Here is a 21,102-nt window from a genome sequence, read left to right on the forward strand (position 1 = left end):
ACCTTGGCTGGGAGAGGTCCTGCTCCAAAGAATGGAGGGAAATTGAGGGTCGGGGCAACTAAAAGTCTTCCCCTCTTTCAAGGCAATACGTATGCACACATATTTCTATATTCTTCATTTCCTTCCACCACCACCACCCCCCTTTCCTCTTCTGTAATCAAATAATAATAATAATTAAAAAACTTTCAGCAGGAGAGGTTAAACCTCCCCAGGTGTCAGCCTGGGCAGAGCTCTCAGCTGGCTTCCGCTGTACCTGGGGACCCTGCTAGGAGACAGGCCACCAGCCGCGGGGAAGGCTGGCTGTGGGGTGGGAGGAGAAGCTGAGAAGAGTCTGTGTTTGGAGGGAAGTGAGCGAGTAACTCTCGGTCTGTGAGGTGCCAGCCTTGTTTGGCTCTTGGCTCGTCAACCCTGAGGACTGTGGTTTAGGCTGAAGCCCTTCTTCGTGGTTGAACGCAGCAAGGATCTGCTTCGTTTAGAGGTGACTCGTCGTTCTGGTCAAAATGGCTGAGATGTACTCTGGCCCAGATAAATCTATTTATAGTAAGTGTTACACTAATTCCATACGCCGGTCTGATCCACTTGTACTCACTGGAGCAATAACGCTTCCTGCTACCTTTTCTTTTTAACTACTTCTGCGCAGCCAGCTGTCGTTTTGTTCTCGGATCATCAGCTCTTACTATACGGTAGCTGTGTGCTTCCCCTTGATTCCCTTTTCGGTGATCCATATAGCACTCCATTTCCCGCAGCCCCACTCATCTCCTCCTATGGAAATTGCTGGCTCAATCCGAGACCTATGCTGTATTTTGAATAAGTGGGAGAAACCTAGGTAAAAACAGATGATGCAAGTAGTTTTAAAGCCTCTCACATTTAAGTCACTGTAAAAAAAAAAAAAAAAAGAATTGCTTTTATTACTGAGGTTCATGTTATGTTTTGTAAAGAGGAATTCATTTACTGTCACTCTTGTGAACTAAGGAGTGTGGAGGGGATTTTACTCATCATTAAAATGCATCTGTCTTTGGGATAAACTGTACCAATTGCTTAATGGAGAAATGGCAATACAAGAGCTGTTTTTAGTGGTTTCAGTCTCCTATTTTTGTTCCAGGATAATGGAATAAGCTGTACTTCTAATCTTGACTAAAATCTCTCTACAGATGGCTATAAGCATGATGCAGATGTGGAAGACCATGCCAATGCTTTTTGATCCTGGGAGCACCAGAGAGTTTTCTGCAGTAAAAAACTGCAGAAACTGTTCTACAGCAGCTTCTGTAGAACAGCAGAAGCTCTGACGATATAAGTGACATTGAAATGATTCTGAGATGCAGGGCCCTCATCCCTCTCCTCGTCGTTCTATTCTCACTTGGTTTTTTTTCAAAGGCTCCGCTGAAAAATTTCTTTTCCCTTTTTGAGCCCAATGATTGCTCAAACACTTGAACTTGTCATCGAATCTATCAGCTTCAGCTCCTGTCCTGCTACAGAACTACAAGTAGGCAGCAGACTCAACTCTTCACTCCTTATGAAGTCCCGATGGGCAGTACAGTTAGAGATTGCTGGTTTGCCCTCCTGCAAGATGGGCCTTGCATTACTAGCTCGCTAAGAGCAAGCCCGCACCGCCAGCAAGTGACATCAGCTTGCTGTTCCGCTCTTCAGAGCAGCCAGAGGTGGGCTCTGCAAGCTTTTGAATGCTGCAAGAACCTCCAAGGAGATAAGCGATTCAAATAGGGAAAGTACATCGAGACATGAAAAACAGATCGCCCAAATCTGTTTTTCACTGATACATGAATACAGATGTTTTCCTGGTATTTGGCATTTTATTTTCTCGTGTTTTTCATGGTGGGTAAATGTAGGTATACAAGCCCTAAAACCATTTCCAGTATGTCTTCTCACGGGTGAAGAGACCTGTGCCCAGCCTCAGCTGAGCTCTAGCTTTGGCAATACTGTTCATAACGTTTTGCGCGTGTTTTGCACAGCTACAGAAATATCCAAGTCTTTGTCTGAAACGTGTTAAATGTCAGTTTATGGCTCTTATCCTTCTACTGAGAGGCTGGAGGTGTATGTTTAGACAGTTCTGAAGCAAGATGAATAAGACTTCATGTTTTGGTTGCATGGTGTTCCATTGACTTTAAATCAGTACATTAATATTTAGCAAAAACTGACACCTCTCTTCAAGAGACATACAAGGACAGATATGGCTTTTATGCACTCTGCTATATATACACAGGTACAGGCCTTCTCCAGTATTGCTTCTCATGTATGCTCAAATCACTAAAAGGCCCACTGGACTATATTAAGGCATTTGAGTTTACCAAGTACTTTCCAATACACTGGAGTACTTTTTCCATCACTTCTTTCTGACAGCTAGTCTGAGCTCCTGTAGAATCAAGGCACTAAGCAACCTGATCTAGCTGGACTTGCTTTGAGAAGGGCATTGGATTAGATGACCTCCAGAGGTCTCTTCCAACCTCAATTGCTCTAGGATTTAATGGCTTAAAGATTAAATCCTTCCTTAGCTCTTTTAATGCACTCCTTATGTAATGTATCTCATGATAACAGGTTTCCCCCAGCCTTCTCTTCTCCACAGCCAAATGTTCAAGGAGACAACAGCAACTTGAGCATCTGCATCATCCAACCCTGACTGATCTGCAGATCGCAACGTGTACACAGAGCAGAGAGGAAACACGGTACAGAAGGCAGTTGACTTTTCACCGCTCGTTACCGCCTAGGGGGGAAATTCTGACAGAAGTTGCAGCAAACTATTTCCTACTTCTGCCCACAGTACTCGAGCAGCTTCGCAAATCTTGAGAGAAATGGGAAGCAGCCCGATATTGTCACAGTACTGTTAGTCTTCCAATACTGCTAGTTCAGTGTGTGTGGAAGGGAAAATCCCATTAGAAAACTGACTTGGTGAGGTAGATCGGGTCAAGAAATAGTATCGAAGTAGACTGCTTCCCTAGGGTAGCGTCTCTTCTCTACACGGCGCTTTTGGTGGTTTCAGATCAGCACTATGCAGATATCTGTGCAAACGACCGTAAAAACAGTAAGGAACATCAACTTCTCAGGGACTCTACGCAGTTGACTTTAAAAAGGCACCATCCTAAGCGCCAAGAGGGTTCTCCACTTGCCAGAGCAGTCAGGACTACCCATTTCTTTTTCTATGTTGTTCTTGTCCCCTTCAGTTCACTGAAAGTAATTTCTCGGCTAAAATGCTGAGCTGAGCACCTCAAAGTGATGGATTCTCCATGCGGACCATTTCACGGGCCAGCCATGTGCACTAATGCTGATGAATTGGCAGAGCAACTGACAACGATCATCTGGTAACGACCACATTGCAACTTCCATCTTTAGCTCATCAGAGCGTAGCGCTCTTTCTGCTGATAGCTAGTAATTTTTCTGGCTATCAAACTGAATGGATGTCTACCTTCCTTTCTGTTCCGAATTATCTGTTTTGCAGAAGAATGACACAGCTGCAGGATTCACCCTCTCTGCTTCAATGTGTGGTAGATCTTAGCACCACACCTCTACTACGCTTTGAGGAAAGTCCAGGAAGAGACACAGTTCTCCGCATCTGAAATCTGCATGGACAACCGCACTCCCGCAGTTCGGTATTCTCCAGGCCTCTCTAAGCACCACACTGTGCACTTCAGTTCCTGGAACGTCACTCAGAAGAAGGACGCAAGAGAGGCCTTTGAGTTCTGGAGAAGAAAATATCATGCAGAGACTCATCGTGAGCAAACTAGGTGAGGCAGCAGACCCCACAGCACACCCGTCAGTCCAACTGCGCTGTGCAGGCAGAAGATGACTTCTCCTGAACCAAATTTCTGGCTCTTGCTTTTTGTTGACCTGGGCTTGCTGTGTCTCCTCCAGAGAGAGGTAACTTGCCCTATTCGGCCTTCTCGAGCTCGTTGATCCATCTGACAAGTTCCACAAAGAGGACTCCAGTGAGACACACGCCCAGAAACAGGCATGACAATGGCCAAACATTCTCCACCCTCAAGGCTTCATCGGGTGGGTCATTTGCACTTTCCCACGAGTGATACCTTTTATTTCCTACCGACTTCGATCCCGCTTGCTGAGTGACTTTAGAGCCGAGATTGCTTGTCTGCTCATCAGAAAGCATTTCCCCCCCTGGGTCGCAAGGACTGAGCTTTTGCCGTGGCAATACGGAAACTGCACAGCGCTGGTGGAATACAGGAATACTTTTTTCTGAGCTGAAGAAAGAAACACATGGCCACGCGACTCCTCAGATGACATTTGTTTGCCTTCTTTTACAAGAAAAATGGATTTATCAAAAAACTTGTATCAAACAGTTCTGTCTTCTCCCCGAGTGAACTCAGCGGCATCCGTTTACCAACAGGGCTGGACAAGCTCCAGCGGGCTTTGTTGAGACTTCCCCTAGTCCACAGTTTAGCTCAATCCACCCTCCCCCAGCAGGGATCTCTTTCAGCACTAAATGCTCCTTGTTGCTTTTTTTTCTCTCCCTCCCCTGGGCTTTGGCTCAGAACTGGAGCTCCCCAACCTCTGTGCTCCCTTTGTCCCTGGCTGAAAGGCTTTTCCTGTGCCGTGTCCTGCCAAACGCAGCGAAGGTCTCGCCCTCTCTGGCAGCAGAAGTGCCAAAAGCGCGGACTGACCCGGGGGCAATAAGGGAGGGTCTTTGCCCCTTCCTTTGCCCTGGGAGAGTTGGGTGTTGCTTGCACCATCCCATAGGTGCCAGATGTTTTTTGCTGTGTCCCAGTGCCACAAAACTACTGTTTTTTTTCTCCTGTAGAGTACCGATACCAGTGAGTAACACAACCCTCTCCTTAAGGGATGCGAGCTGATGGCTGTGCTACTTCAGCTGGTGCTGCAGGGAAGGTTGCTGGGGGAAATATGAGTAAGTGTCCTAGACACTACTCATCCCTTGCTTTTATTTATGACCCTCAAGGGTTGGGTATGGTCCCATTTTGCTAGCTCTGACTTCCTCTTACACCTCTCCGGAGGGAACAGAACTGTTGCGACGTGGCTGGGGCCGGGGAATTAATGCTCACGTAGAGGATTAGTGTCTCGGTCATCAAGCTTTAGAAAAGGACGTTCTTTTGAGTGCAGCTAGCAGGACTTTTACCAGCTACAGACTGCTTATCTATCCCCTCTCTGTAGCCATATGATGGAGCGTCGCATCCCTCTGAGCTAGTAAATCATCCTTGCAGGATGACCCTTACTGTCCTGCTGCATACCCCGATGTCATCTTGCACCCTGCTCTGGAGACAGGATGCTTACGCTCATGTACAGGAGGAAATTCCCAAGCTCGCACAAAACGCCAAAATGTTGGGGGTAGAGGGAAACATTGGGCAGGAAACGGACCAGTGAGTGCTACTCGGAGTAAAAATTAATACGTCCTCTGTACTGAATGATGGGGCCCAGGCAAAGGCGAACAAAGTTGGCATTGTAGTAACCGGGTCTCAGCAGCAGAAAAAGAATTGAAGCACAAAGTCAAGGGTCAGAACAACAGGGGTCAGCTCTGTAGGGTTCACAGATATTCACCCTCCATACCGAAAATTTAGCTAGAAACCTCCACCGCTTCTTGATTTCTTGGCATCTCACACAGCTCATCGCAACCCACACAGTTCAGAACCGCAGGTAACAGAGAAGTACGCAGTGCTAAACTATGAATCGTTGTGGTGAACACAAGCAAAGATTAAAGTCCATGAGGACAGATGTTACAGCATTTTGACTTCGGAGAGAAGCCTTTTCCTATCCCATCAACATTTCTATCAGCTTGCAGTTTGCCAGTGTCTCAGTCCTGTCTACTCGTTGGGCATTGTCCCATCGTTTTACGCATTATCTCCGGATTCAGATGAGTCAGGGGTACATCAAGAGCTTGCCTTACTCCAAACTCCTGAACTCAACCTGGCAGAACTGGTTTTATTACACTCGTTGAACGCTTAAGGCAGTCGGTCTTTCTACAGCCGTCAGCTTGCTGCCTTCTCCTCCTCCAACCTTCGGGTCGGCTCTGCTCTGCCAATCTGAGAGCACCATCTGAAGTGCCAGTCTCCAGATGGTGCACCCCAGAAAAGCCGGGAAGTGTGTGGGGAAATGTAGGGAAGGGAAGTGTAGGGAAGGGAAGTGTAGGGAAGTGTAGGGAAGTGTAGGGAAGTGTAGGGAAGGGAAGGGAAGGGAAGGGAAGGGAAGGGAAGGGAAGGGAAGGGAAGGGAAGGGAAGGGAAGGGAAGGGAAGGGAAGGGAAGGGAAGGGAAGGGAAGGGAAGGGAAGGGAAGGGAAGGGAAGGGAAGGGAAGGGAAGGGAAGGGAAGGGAAGGGAAGGGAAGGGAAGGGAAGGGAAGGGAAGGGAAGGGAAGGGAAGGGAAGGGAAGGGAAGGGAAGGGAAGGGAAGGGAAGGGAAGGGAAGGGAAGGGAAGGGAAGGGAAGGGAAGGGAAGGGAAGGGAAGGGAAGGGAAGGGAAGGGAAGGGGCCTCTTGCCATGTCAGTGCTATCACAGTGGCTGTTTCCTACATCCTGCAGTGAGGTCACAGCACGGGGACAAATCCACACTTCCTGCCAAAAACTGGGTTTATCACAGAGAACAAAGGGGTGATATTCTGAAAAGAAACTGAGCTGTGGGAAACAGCATTGTTTCACAGAGCTAGAATGGAGCAGGAACAACCGACATGCTTAAATAGACGGTCTTCAAAAGAGTTATGGAGATTTCCGCATTGCTGCAATATGGCAAACGTAGCAGGACCATGCTGATGTTTGAGCTGGCATTCTTCTCAAGTGCACGGGCATCAAACGGCCTTAAAGCAAGCCACAATTGTGTATACTTGCATAACCTAACTTTTCCTTGTTGTGGGAGTAGAGATAAATCTCCCTTAGCTGCCCCCTATGTCCACGGAGATATTTTACTGTAGCTATATATGCAGACTACACATATAGTGTACTGTATTTTCAGCCCAATGGTCAGAGATGTAGCAGAAAAAAACCATGTCAGTCTCTTCTGTGTACTGTTAAACAAAGACTGGCACAGCTGCTCAGATGCTGAGAAAGGGCTACAAGCTATATGTCTGTACCTCTGTGCACCTGAACACGTGTACATGCAGGCCATACAGCTAAATTTTATTCCCATAAAATATCCTCTTGCCGTATCAACAGATACGGCAGATGTATCCAACCCTTGGAAACCCCGCATGTGCACATATGCATTTACACACGTGTTCACACATGCTGTTTCTATCAGCAGTAGCATTTAATAAAGAGCATGGAAATTATTAAGCCCTGCCGTAGTGTGATTAAGCAGACTGGGTATGCAGAGAACGGATTATCTCACTCACTGATATTATATAATCTGTTTAGACTGTGCCACTTTATGCTTATTTAAGGAATGAATGAGCACTTCGCTCTGGGATGTGCCACCCATAAGTTCTGACATCATCCCTTTAATCCCCTGTAATGAATATACTGCTTTGCTTTTTAGCCATTCCCTCGCTATATCCAGTAAAAGTTCTGTACTAGAATCATTACTTTCAGAGACCACATATGCGTGTGTGTGTTATTCCACAGCGAATTAAGTGATGGTTAACTATATCAGAGCAACAGAATGTTCTCCGCCTCCTTCAAGAAGAGACCTGGCATATAAGCAAAGTAAACTTCTCCTGCAGATAAGGTGAAGCAAGACAAGAACGGAACGTGTGTGTGGGCACACTCTGCTGCACACGTACCACGCTGCATTTGCTTAACCTTGTATTCAGTGGGTTGGTATGGGCTGTCGAGAACATATACAACATTTCCATTAATTTTTTCTGGTCCTTTCTTCCTTCCTGTAAGTCGAAGTCTCTGAACTGAGTTCCCTTCTTTACAAAATGAGAGGCCTCGGGAGACAGTGACATGCAAAAATAAAAAGGTCTGTAGATGCACCGCTTTAAAACAAACGCTCTCCAGTAAGCCAAAATGTGTACCCCACCGAGTGAAAATTTTGCCAAGAGGTTTGTGTAGGGGCAATGAGCTTGCCTCATTTTCTTCTTTCGGGAGCAGAGGCTCAGAGGAGTAATCAGCTCCTGCAGCAACACGTGTGGGTTACTCACTGCTGCGTTGACCTGTGTCGGCATTGCCTCCCCTGGTTTGCCGGGGCAGATACACGCATGCCGAGGCTCTGTTCGTATGCACGGGACTAGTGGCAAAGCCGGTTTCCTCAGCACCAAGCAGGAAGAAACACATAAAGACTCTTCTCTAAGCCTTCTAGAGGAACAGAGTCTCCAGCGTGCCCCGTCCTCTTTTCTAACCCGCCGCAGGAGAAGTAGAAACACTCTTCCCTTTCCGCCGGCAGCTCGCGCAACAATGGGCAGAACATTAAGCACGATGCTTTTCCCTTGCTGGTACGTGGCCAGCCGCGGTGGGTGTTGTGACTGTAGCTGTGGGCAGCTCCTCCTGGGCTGAGGGCCAGCCTGGCTGCAGCCAAGCGTGGATGCAGCGGAGTCGCAGGAAATCAGCCTCCCCCCCCTGCCCCTCGCAGTCCACAGGAATAATTGTTCAGAATCCCAGTTCTGCTCCCTATCCTATGGGATCCTACCGCAGAGGAAGGCTGGCAGCTTACATTCCAGCTGCTGTGTGCTGGGGAGCGGAGACATGATTCGCCACCACGCAGCCGAAAAGACCCACGCATCTCCCTGGGGCTCCATCCCCGCGCCCCGGGACTGCGGCACGCAGCTCCCCAGCGCTCCAACGCACTCCACGCCGGGAATTCTGCAGCCTAGATCGCTATTCTTGCCCATTCCAAGATCTTAACGCAGCAGGCTCTGCAGTGTCTCAGAGAAGGTAAAGAAGCAATTAGAAAGCTACTGGCAGGTAAAAATCACAGCCTTCCATACCGGCCGTGATGCCTGCTTCCCCCTCTCCCTCCAAGTCTGCAATTGCTAGTCAAAAAGAGAACAAATTCTGCTCTTGGTTCCTCTTCCTTTCCCCACAGGAAAAGTTAGCATGGACTCGTGTTAGCACAGAGCTGAATCCACTTTCTTTTTTTTTTTTTTTTAACTTCTTTTCCTCCAGTCCCATTTTTAAAGCAAGCTTTACATTAGACAGGAACCACATTAATTATGGGAAGAGTTAACAACCTGTGCGCGTAACATCTGAAATCAGAATGCAGCCCTGACGTAGAGGAGAACTGCACGCAAACAAGCAAGCAAACACTCTTGGCTCCAGGGAAACATTCTGTCCTGTCCCCAAAATTCAACCAAACTTGGATTGCGGGTCTGTTTTTAGAGCTCTTTTCTTTATCCCAGATATCCAGACTTGCAAAGTTAGCAGTAGACTGGGTTTTTAAGCAAAGCTGGTGCTTAGGAAGCCAGAGAAACTCATGGTTCCCCCGGCCTTCCTGCTGCAAAAAATTAATGCTGTGGCTGAAATTTCATAGTGTTATGAAAGCCAGTTTTAAAGGGGCCATCACCATTTCAGAAAAGCTCGGGATTCCGCAGCTCTTGGGCTTGATTTTCAATCTTCCCTCCCATCCCTGCTCTTCCACTGCCCCTTGAGAACAGAGCTGTTCAGGATGCTTAGAGCGGAGGCTTTATGGGGTTGGCAGTTTCAGGCAGCTTTTAGGTACAAGAATGAACATAAATTTGTTTTGCAATGGCCCCAGGAAATCGCTCGGTGGCGGGGAAACTGGCTGTCACCAGCCCCGTGTACCTGAGCAGGGGCTACGCATGCGCGTTTGCCCTGACGAGCACGTGAGACAGCATGGGGACAGCCTGGGGACAGCCGCCCCCAGACCCAAAGTCGCTCTTGTAGCGTCGCTCTTATAGCTTTGATTACAGGTCTCAGCCTTCGTGCTGTTCCTCACCCCAAACAATCCAGCGCACACACTTTCCATCCCGAGTTCATCTGTTACCCTGTTAAGCCCTAATACCAAACTGAAAGTCTTCAGCCTCCTTATACCCACTATGTGACTCCAATAGCATCTCTCAACTCACCGTACCTGCGTTATTAACCCCAGAATACGTGCCCTACAGATCAGAAAACACTGTTTACCCAGGGAAAGGGACTTGCAAGATCCCCCAGTGTGGATTTAACCAGCTCAGGAGCTGTAGCGGCATTGCCAGCGCCCTGATCTGCGCAGCAGCAGGTGAGACAGCGCTTTACTCCTTATCCAGCGATTACGGGTCACCGCTGAACTGCCCTCCTGACAGTGCAAAACTTTGCAAGAGCACCCCGATGAATAGCGGCTATGACACTGAGAACACTGATAACACGCAAGCAGCTCCCGTCTCGGGCTGGCTGCCGCGGGGGAGAGCAGCCGGGGAACGCTGCCAGACACGCAGTCCAAGCTCCTCCGGGCAAAGGATTCTCCACCGTGCTGTTGCGTCCTTCTCCCTGACCAGACTGGAGAGCAGCCTTGGGGATGCCACTGAGATCCCCCCAGCCCAAAAAAAAACCCACCCCAGCCTGACTCCAGGAGTCTGCACTGCCTTCCTGGCTCTGGGAGGCAGAAGGGAAGGATGACGAACGGATGGCTTCTCCCACGCAGGCTGGGAGAGGTCCCCAGTGCGTGCGGCAGCGGTACATCGCTCTCCTTTCTAGTGCCGCTCCCCTCGGAGCCCGCTGCCCGAACGCCGTACTTCCCTACCTAAAGGAATCACCAGAAACGAACGATTAATCAATCAGTGCTGATGGCATCACGTTACTGAAGGTGCTTTGTCATCACAAACATTAATTATTTCACAGGCTTTTGACCCAGATACACAGTGCGACCCTTCCCTCCTGTCCTTCTCCCCAAGCTAAGGAAGGGGGCAGAGAGGGGCTGTTGAAATGAACAAAAGGGACTTTCCTGAGTCGCGCCATCGCTGCGTGCCACAGCAAGGGTAGCCCTCGGCCCCCAGACTCCCCCTTCTCCACTCCAGCTAGCAGAGAGCCTGCGTTCCCTTCAGATGAAGGCTCGACACCGCTGTTTCCCATCACCTCCACGGAACTGGCTGGGTGGCACCTTTCCAGCTGCCTGAGCTCCAGCAGCGTGAGTGACAACGGGCTCTGCCTTATCCCTAGAACGCAAAGCTCGCTGGCGTTGCAGTAACACACATTCCAACGGGAGCCTGCCTAGGGCCCGTGTGAATGAGGCTACGCCAAATGATGTTTCATTGAACTCTTATTCTACGTGCTCACTTGGCCATGCTGCTGTCCTTCGAGGACTGGGGTTGGAGTCCAGAGACACCGCATGGTGCCAAGACAACCAGCAAACACAATTATGGAGACATGTGGCACTCTCCGAGGAGGAATGGATGACTCTCGCACAGATCACTTCAATAGCACAGATAAGCAAACATCAGCATCTCTCAGCCACACTACCTCCGGGTCTAATTACCCTCTTCCACCACAGGGTTATTGCTCTTTTGTTTTTGCCATCTAACTTCCAACCCTCTTACATTCTTTATTACAGCTAAACAACTAGCAACCAGCAAAACCCTGATCTTGGCTTTCTCAGTGGCGTTTGGCCATCCTAACAGGACAAGGCCTATAGATCCTTGTGGAAGGCTTTGAGGACAAACAGTCCAGACTCAACCCTTAACCAGAATTTCACCCTTTCCAGCCAGACAGCCAGAATTTTACACTTCGCAAAACTTCCCCTGCAAAAAGATTCAGGTTGAAGAGCCTTCTCCTTACACTTATGGCAAGCAGGAGAGCCGTGGAGAGAGAACCACGTCCTTCCAGTACCTAAAGGGGGTCTACAGGAGAGCTGAGGAGGGACTTTTTACAAGGGTGTGTAGTGGTAGGATGAGGGGGAATGGCTTCAAACTGGAAGAGGGGAGATTTAGATTAAATATTAGGAAGAAATTTCTCACTCTGAGGGTGGTGAGCCCCTGGCGCAGGTTGCCCCGAGAAGCTGTGGCTGCCCCATCCCTGGAGGTGCTCAAGGCCGGGTTGGACGGGGCTGGGAGCAACCTGGGCTGGGGGGAGGTGTCCCTGCCCAGGGCGGGGGGGTGGAACTGGATGATCTTCAAGGTCCCTTCCAACCCAAACCATTCTATGATTCTATGTTAGAAGACTACCTCCGACAAGAGATGATTTTCATCTCTGTAGCCACACACATCCCAGCCAGCAGAAAGACAACAGAGGGGAACAGCTACTGAAAACGAAAGCAGCCAACTTCCAACTCAGAAACTGATCTGTTAGACAACTAGAAACACTTCGAAGTTTGCAGATGTTCTCACAGGGTACATATTATTACAAAGTGAGGTGTGTTACAAGAGCGTTATTCCGGTAACAAAGTCAATCATCAAATTATGAAATATCAAAATTTCCCTTGTTTGTGTACTACACCACGAAACTTATGAGCTATAGCTCCCATGAGCAGCCTGAGAGATTGTATTTCAGAGTTTAATATCATCAATATCATCCACTGCAAACTCACCGCTCCTAAGTCTGGGCAGTTTTATCTTGGGGAAAAAAATAAGGAATTAAAAAATCCTTTTCTGATGTGGAGAGTTGGGATGGATCAGTGGGGTTTTAGCTCCAGAACCCTGGCCCTTCGGGATACCCTGCTTACGCAGGTCACCATTCAAAGTTACAAAGACAACTGCTTGCCAAAAACCTGGCTAAAATACCATTTATGAAGCCAAGTCAGAGATCTCAAGTCAGCTGTCACCCAGGCAGTTCTCTCATACCAGGGGATTTTCCCCGACTAAACACTGAATAAATACCTTCACATCTGCCCGCAGTAATGCAGGATGAAGGAGTGCAGTTTTTTCCTAAGTACTTCAGGATCCGCATGGCAGTTCTGAAGACAGGGAACCTCAGATTAAGGGACATCTGCTCCATACACTTCTGTGACACCACCTATGGAGGAAAAAAAACCTGTGCCACGCGAGGGTCCTGCCGTGATCTGCTGTGAATGTGATTCATCTGATGCAAGAACAGCTGAAATGTGATGAACGCATCCTCGATGGCAAAGGAGGCCCCTTGGGGTGGAGCTGTCACAACTACAGTCTCGGTACGGCACATCAGGTGCAAACTGCCACAAGCACACGTGTAGGGGGAGAAGCCAACCTACTAGATGAGGGATGGACTCCACCATAGCCCATGCCCCGGTACAACCCCGGTAAAGGCCAGATTTGGTTCTGTATTACCGACTTGGGGTCGCTTCAAAGGGGTGCTGAAAAAGGGAGGCTGGAAGCCAGGAGAGGACGCGAAGCCTCCCTGTGTTCAGAAAGCACCACGCTGATGTATAGATATTTAGGGGCTGGATGGACAGGATGGACTGCTGCCACTGGGAGAGCATCTCACGGCTGGTACTGTCAGAGGAAGTAACTATATGCTGACATCTTTGCTTTGACTTCTCCCTTTACATACTTCAGACGCTTTGCCTTTAGAAGTGCAATGATAAAGAGATAAGAAATAGAATAAATAGATAAAGACAGGTATTATGATTGATATAGATAATATCGTGCTGCTTTTGGGATAATACCTTCTCTCTCGTGCAACTAAGCCAGCAAGTCATGGCAATTGTACTCATTAGTCTCTGATTCAAAAAGAAGCTCTCTGTGTAGGCGTATCTTCATGCAACTGCAATCGGTAGCGGGAATCTCGCTTACATAAGAAGCCTTGTGTAACAAAAACCAATTTCAAATCAATGCATGTGCTCTTTTGGTTCAACCGATCTAGTTAAACAGCCCAAGATTCTTTCTCTGGCCGTTCTGGGTGTAATTTAAATTTGCTATAAAGTAACTGAAGCTAATAAATTTGGCTCACCTCAGACTGCATGTCAACGGTGCGCAGTGTCTGACACAAATCACACGAAAGCCACTGAAGGTTTTTTTTTTTTCTGCAGAGGCCTTCACTGACACACATTCGCACAGCGTGGCTGCATCAGAACTGGTTTTGCTAGCTTCAAACTTGTCTAATCAGACTTGGCAAGATCAGTTTGACTAAGGGTTTTAATTCTTCCTGTTCTGTTTGAAACACCCTAGTAAGAGCTAGAAAATATTTTCCAAAGGTACTTGGTTTTGCACTCTTTTCCTCTGGCAAATGACAATTTATTTTTCTTTCTTGCATCTTTCAGGGAGCTAGAATTACATGCCCGCGTTTTCCTCTGCCTAATGAGAGCCGCAATAACGTGCAGAGAGTGCTGCACGCTGCTAGAACAAACATCTCTGCCCGTGTCCCTGGGTCACTGCCTGATGACGGTACCGCTCCGGGGAGTCCTGCGAGCGTCTGAAGGACTGCGGCACGGCCCGCCAAGAGGCTGCAAGGCATGGGGCAGGTAGGCGAAGATGACACCCCTCAGACCGGAGCACGTACACGCTCTTGTGTAGCCTACGCCGCAATTGCAGGTCTGCCTTCCCTGCTGAGGTCCCTCGGTGGCCTGGGGCTCGGATGGCTATGGAGGGATGCTGTCAGCTGTCTGTCCCCTCAGGTCACGGTGGCTGCAAGGGCTCCTCGTGAGAAGATTCCAGCGTCTGAGTCACCGTGCGACACTCGGAGCGCGGCACCTCCTGGCTCACCCCACCGACACGCAGCCCACTCTGCGGTGGGTAACCCCGACCTCACAACAAGGATGATTAATGAGGTTCGTTAATAGCAACAACAACTACAATAGCAATGTTAGTTAAGGAAATAACCGCTTATTTCCCTCCCTTGTGGGAATTACCACAGACGCATTTGGGGTTTTCTGTGACCCACAGAGTGCTGCAGCCAGGTCCAACCTCTGCAATTTGTTCCCACTCTTCCCTTGTCCTCCTGATTGTTCCTAGAGCGCGTTTACACCCAGAAGGAGTCACGATGTCCCTACCCATCCCTTCGTACCACGCGAGCCTTCCCTGAGCGAGGAGGGAATAAAGGTAGGGGGGGAAGCCTTGGGAGCTGGCAGTACGCCCAAGGACTTCCATTGTTGCAAGAATGAGCCGAATTTACTCATCTAGCGCTGTTGCTTAACAGATCCGCACGGGTAAGGGCAGAAACGGGTTCTTCTTTGCATCGCTCCGGACCACTGGCTTCCATGACCGAGTGGAACAAGCCAGAAACACGTTCCTAGATTTCCCAGACTCCTGCTAGTTGCACAGAGGGCTCTGCGTGGCCGGGAGACGAAAGCCACATCTATTGGGGTTACATTCAAACGTGCTAGAACTGGTCTTTCAAGGTACTTATATTTGTTTACTGGAATTGAATATACATGTCTCTACAAGATGCCGTACAGAAATAAGGCTTATCTACCAATCTAAAGATCTATATATATTTAAGTAACAATTTTTTTTTTTTAAAGTTTTCTTTGTAGCAACTGGTCCCTATAAAATAGGAAGCGACGATGGATTGGCCGTATATTGAGTATTGATTTGGAGTGCTTTGACACGTAATTGGATTTGATTGCTAAAGTAGACTAGTTTGGTAGCCTTATTATAGGATGCTTAATACAGTGTTTGTGCCTCTGCAATATTTTTTTGGAGTGTTTTTTCCCCCCCTGTGTATAACAAACAGAAAACAACTTGATTATCTCGAAGGCTCACTGTTGAGGGGAATAAGCCAATTGTAAAACACGGCCCAGCCCTTCGCTGGGAAGTGCAATGGGGCTCTGTGCAGCGCTGGGTGCCAGCAGGAAAGGGAGGGTGATTCCCAGCTAAGGGACTGGAATGGGAAATCCGCATGAAAATTTTGCCTCTTCCACAGATGTTTCCCATGGCAAGGGACTTTACCTATTGCTGCCTCAGTCTCTGTTGAGGAAGTGGATTATATGCCACCTCCTCTCACCCTATTTTCATCTGTATTTTCGTACATAGTTTAGCTTGTATGGTATTTTTTAATAGTTGTAAAATTTTACGGTTATGTTAGTAAGCATCTCTGCCATGCGCTATGGAAGAAGTCCTGTCCCTTACAGGCATCTAAGGATTCTCTTGTATTACAAACAAATAATTGTAACAGAAGAACTAATTAAAGAATTGGGAGGAAGAAAAGTATACAAGGAGGCTAAAATACCTTTGAGAAAGTCTAAATTCTATTTTGTTCTCTTTTTTTTTCTTTTGTCACAGGCGTGCAAATGTCAGTATTTTCTCACTGTTTGAGGTGTTTGTGGTTCACATACTCCCCTGCTACATATATTTCAGCCCTCCTGAAATATGCAGGTTTATTTCTCGAATCTAATCTCTAGTTCTCCTTGTAACAGGCAGACTGTGTCTGGCCATTTGGGAAATAGTTCATAATTCCACGCTTAAATAACTGGCTTTTGATAAAGGTCCAACACAGTGCTCTGAGGGCTGTTTTGTTTTTATGGATGGAGCAGACAGAGCAGAATGATGTTGCCTGCATACTAAGAAACTTGGCCCAAAGCCCACACACACCAAAGGCAAAATAAATAAATAAACGTATCAATCAATCTTGACGTCACCAGGAAAAGGGTCACTGCCATGTGGAAGGAGACATCTGGACAGTGAAGTCACTGTGCTGGAAGGATGCCACCGAACAGTTCACATGCTCTGCAGCACAATAGGATAAAATGACAGTCAAAAAAGAAAAAAGGCGGGGCGGATAAATTCTGAGCGAGCAGAGGTTTAAAGAAGGAGCTTCACACCTTCTGCAAATCTGTCCATGCATCCAACTTTTTCCTGACGAAAAACTCCCGTGATTCCAACGCCAACCAGGCACACAAATCAGACCAGCCTCTCATCTCACATGACACTGCCCATTGCACTTTCAGAACCAGCTTTGGAACAAGAAACCGCAGGATTTTACCACGTAACTAAAATTAAAACGTGTGGAGGAGGACCCTTTCTGCAGCCCTACATATTCCTAGATGCAGGGATGAAGAAGATGCACTTGTGCTGCAAGACGGTATTTGTGTTACCTGCAGCCGTGCACAACCACACACACAGAGACACAAAATGAGAACTGGTCAGAGCAGCCACAGCAACAGCCCTTTTCATATGAATCTTGCATTTTGGGGAACGCGCTTAAAGGAAAGCACAGGGAGTTCTATTTAATAAACCGCCAGGTTTTGAGGAGGAGCAACAAGAAACGTCTGCAGGGAAGGAGAGACCCCCTTGACAACTCTTTCCCCTGTACGCACAGCCGACCAACTTGCTTCTGCCGGCTATTGTCTGTCCTTCCCTCCATCCCCATCCAGGCACGGCACTGAAAGCAGCAGGAGGTTGTTAGCTATGGAGGCTCCGAGATTCCCTTTCCAGCAGCAGCACATCCTACCTATCCCACCCGGACACCAAGCCGGGATGCTCCTGGCACAATGGAGCATCCGTAGCCAGAGCGCGGAGGCTCCTCTCCAGCCCTGGGCATTTCTGAAACGGCCTGATTTAAACGCAGCACAGCCAAGACGGAGTCTTTGTGTTGTCATAACCCGGATTCCTTCAAGACCGCTAAAAAAAAAAAAAATAAAAAATCCACCCTCCGAAAGATGGGAATGTGACCGCATGGAAAATGACTGTATTTCTTCGCACTGCCTCGTCGGGCGGTTTAAATCGCCACTGTCCAGCGGGTGCCCGGAGGGTGATACCAGTTTACCCCATTCCCAACGGGATCCGGTGCTGTCTGCTCTACCGGGCGCTACAATTAGGGATTTTTCATCCGCAAAACGTCCGAACCCGGGGGATGGGGAGGGGGAGAGGGGGGCAACGAGGCCGTGAGGGGTAGGTTGCCCCCAGAGGGCAACCCCTGCAGGCCGGCGGCGTGCCCGGCCCCGGGCGGGGCGCTCTGGGCCGGCAGCCCCGGGCGGGCCCGGGGGTCCCCTGCGCCGGTTCCCCCCTTCCCACCGCCGCCCCGGGCGCGGCCCGGCGGGGCGCGGGGCCGGCAGAGCCCCCCTCGCGGTGTGTCGTCCCCCCCCCCTCCCCGGCTTACCGCGGCCCCCCGCCGCCTAAAGCGATTAGCGGAGCGCTGTGGGGCCCCGCTGCTCCGCCGCAGGGGGGGTGGGGGTTTACCCTGCCGGTCGCTCCGCTTACCGGAACCGGGGCGAATCCTTGATGCACTCTTCGAACTCCACCGTCATCCTGCCGGTTCGGCCCCGCGGAGCGTTCAACGGAGGAAGCGCATCGCCCGCCGGCAGCCAAGGACGCGCGGGCGAACGAACGAACAAGCGAGCGAGCGAGCGACCGCCTCCCCCCCCACCCCACCCCCCCACCCCCCCGCCCCGCGCCCGCCGCACACGCGCCCGCCGCCGCCCGCCGCTCTCCGCCCGCCGCTCCCCGCCGGTCGCCGCCCGCCGCTCCCCGCGGCGCCGAGGGCCGAGCTGGCCCGGGCCCAGCGCGGGGGCCGTCGCCCGCGGGTCAGGGGAGGAGGGCGGCGGGGGGAGGCCGTGGGCCCCGGCGGGTTTGCTCTCTGCGCGTCGCCCCGGGGTCCGCGCCTTGGCAGGCCGCCGGGGCCTCCCCGGTAAGGGTGAGAAACGCCGTTCCCTTCCCCTCTCGGGTTTTTAGGTGGGGAGGGGTTCTCAGGAGACACTCATGGCATCATAGAGTGGTTTAGGTTGGAAGGGACCTTAAAGATCATCCAGTTCCACCCCCCCTGCCACGGGCAGGGACACCTCCCACCAGCCCAGGTTGCTCTGGGCCACCCAGTTTCTGTGACAGTGGCCACCGCCTTGTACACCAGCTCCCATGGGAGGGGATTCTGTCCCTCCACTCTGGGGAGACCCTCATGCAGTGCTGCCTCCAGTTCTGGGGCCACCAACATCAGAAGGACATGGACCTGTTGAAGCGGGGCCAGAGGAGGGCCACGGAGATGCTGGGAGGGCTGGAGCCCCTCTGCTGGGAGGACGGGCTGGGAGAGGTGGGGAGGTTCAGCCTGGAGAAGAGAAGGCTTTGGGGAGACCTGAGAGCCCCTTCCAGTGCCTAAAGGGGCTACAGGAGAGCTGGGGAGGGACTCTGGATCAGGGAGGGGAGCAATAGGACGAGGGGGAATGGTGTTAAGCAGAAAGAGGTTAGATTTAGTTTAGATATTAAGAAGAAATTCTTCACTCTGAGGGTGGTGAGACACTGGCGCAGGTTGCCCAGAGAAGCTGTGGCTGCCCCATGCCTGGAGGTTTTCAAGGCCAGGTTGGACGGGGCTTTGAGCAGCCTGGGCTGGTGGGAGGTGTCCCTGCCCAGGGCAGGGGGGTGGGACGAGACGTTCTTTAAGGTTCCTTCCAACCCAAACCATTCTATGATTCTATAATTGTGCAGTGGAGAGATTAGCTGGAGGTGCAGCCAGTCATTTGCACATAGAATTGCCCCCAGGTTGTGTGCACTGTAGAAAAAAAACTCAAACTGTCCAGGATGCACAGTGTGGTTCTATACCGGCAGTGTCAAAAGGATTGGCATCAATCCTGTTACTACTTAATCTAGTTTTTAATTTTCTGTACACAGTGGATTTGCTGCTGCCATCAGCCATGCAGTAAATCTGCAGTAACTCCTCTGAAGCCAACGTAATCACCCAAGGAAGGAAGACATCTGGGGCTGCGGGTCCGGCTGAACAGATCACGTTTGCTGCAGGATGTAGCAATGTAATGTGGCATGGGTAAATGAGGCTAATTACAGTGGGTTTAGTTCTGACCCTCCACCCATCAAGCACCACAGACAGAAGAACAGTATAAACTGCATCATTCACTGTGAGTTTTGTATAATTTAAGACCAAGAAAAAGGCCTGAAGTGTAAATCTTAACATTTTAAGAAAATGCACCCTGTGTAAGGTAGACCTGAACTAAACCCAAGAGTCAGGCAAACACTAGGGCCGGGGCATCTGAATCCACAACAAAATGTCACGATGAGGCCTTACCTTGGCCATGGACAGAACCGTGATGAAATGAGATGAAATAAGATGTTTGGTGCCTTTTCCCTACACAAACTACAGCTCGGATTCACCCCTAGGCCAGGCTCTCGTTTCCATCTCAGTTCCCAGACCTGCTTGAGTTGTCAGCCACAGTCAAGAGTGTCTTTGTATGAACAGAAATCTGACTTATTTAACACAATTATCAGATGCAGGGAGGTTCTGAGGAGCGCAGGAAAAGAAATTGGCCCCGTTGATCACCTCGGTCCAGGAGAAGGGGCAAGGTGACCTCTTGTGGCCTCTGTTTTATGTGGTTTCGCAAAGGTCAAATCAATAGAATTTTTATTTTCTTTGGTTCTTCCAGCATAGATGAAAGTGTGTGGATTTTTCTGTCTGCGTGTGTATGCACAAGCTGAGGGATTAGCAATTACCATCCTCTTTAAAGCTGAGATTCATCAGTTTCATTATAATAGAGTCTGGATGCCATTGTGTGTGTTGAAAGCTGGTTGGATTTTTCCATTCAAAACAGATTTCAGATTTGTATGTGAGGGCCGGGGATTTTTCTGTTGCTCTCCCTGTTTTGCTAATAAGCTGGGCGATTGTTTTTACTGGTTTTATGCTATCGACTCTGCAGACAGATACTGCAGTTCAGTATTTTACAAAGATGAATAAAGATTTTAAAATGCAGAACATAGTCACGAAGAACATCTGCAGCCTTCATAATCACTCTCTTAGCCTATTTTTGTCCCTGTAGCTGTTATTTACCCTTGGCAAGTGGTAGCCCGCACACATCTTTTCACAGGCAGGCGGGAATAGATGGACACAGGCTCGCCCGAAATGCCTGTGCTGGTTTTTTGCAGGGACTTTGCCACCGCTGTTGGCAGAGTCGGGAGCGGTTTGATGCGGGGTAGGTTCGCTGTAGGTTGGGAACATCGGATCCTGGCAGACAACAATCCCGAGCTCACGAGTAACCCCAAGGCAGGAACGGAGAGAGCGGAGGGCCACTCGCCACTGCAAGCCCTGTGCCCTGGGCCTCGTCCTCTAACCTTTTGGCCCCATAGAATGGTTTGGGTTGGAAGGGACCTTCAAAGGCCATCTAGTCCACCCCCCTGCCATAAACAGGGACATCTTTAACTCGATCAGGTTGCTCAGAGCCCCGTCCGGCCTGACATGGGATGCTTCCAGGGATGGGGCATCTACCACCCCTCTGGGCAACCTGCGCCAGTGTCTCACCACCCTCAGCGTAAAAAATTCCTTAAATCTAGTCTAAACCTACCCTCTTTTAAAGCCATTACCCCTTGTCCTATTGCAACAGGCCGTGCTAAAAGGTCTGCCCCCATCTTTCTTATTAAGCCCCCTTAACTATTGATTCATTTTTTTTTTTCCTGTGGGACTTACATTCCTGCTCTGGCACTTTTAAG

General features: G+C 49.6%; 1 protein-coding gene across 1 annotated transcript in view; it reads right to left on the reverse strand.

Moving 5' to 3' along the window:
* ACAP3 (ArfGAP with coiled-coil, ankyrin repeat and PH domains 3) overlaps window positions 1–17,930 on the reverse strand; it is a gene marked incomplete at its 5' end in the record, with an annotated part of 92,806 nt that extends 74,876 nt beyond the window's left edge. Inside the window, one exon of the mRNA XM_082493356.1 lies at window positions 17,884–17,930. Within this exon, the coding sequence (XP_082349482.1) occupies window positions 17,884–17,930 (47 nt within the window). The remainder of the gene's footprint in view (window positions 1–17,883) is intronic.
* Window positions 17,931–21,102: the final 3,172 nt, after the last annotated feature.

The sequence above is a fragment of the Vanellus vanellus genome (genome assembly GCF_965231255.1).
Source record: "Vanellus vanellus genome assembly, chromosome: 20".
Classification (NCBI taxonomy): domain Eukaryota; kingdom Metazoa; phylum Chordata; class Aves; order Charadriiformes; family Charadriidae; genus Vanellus; species Vanellus vanellus.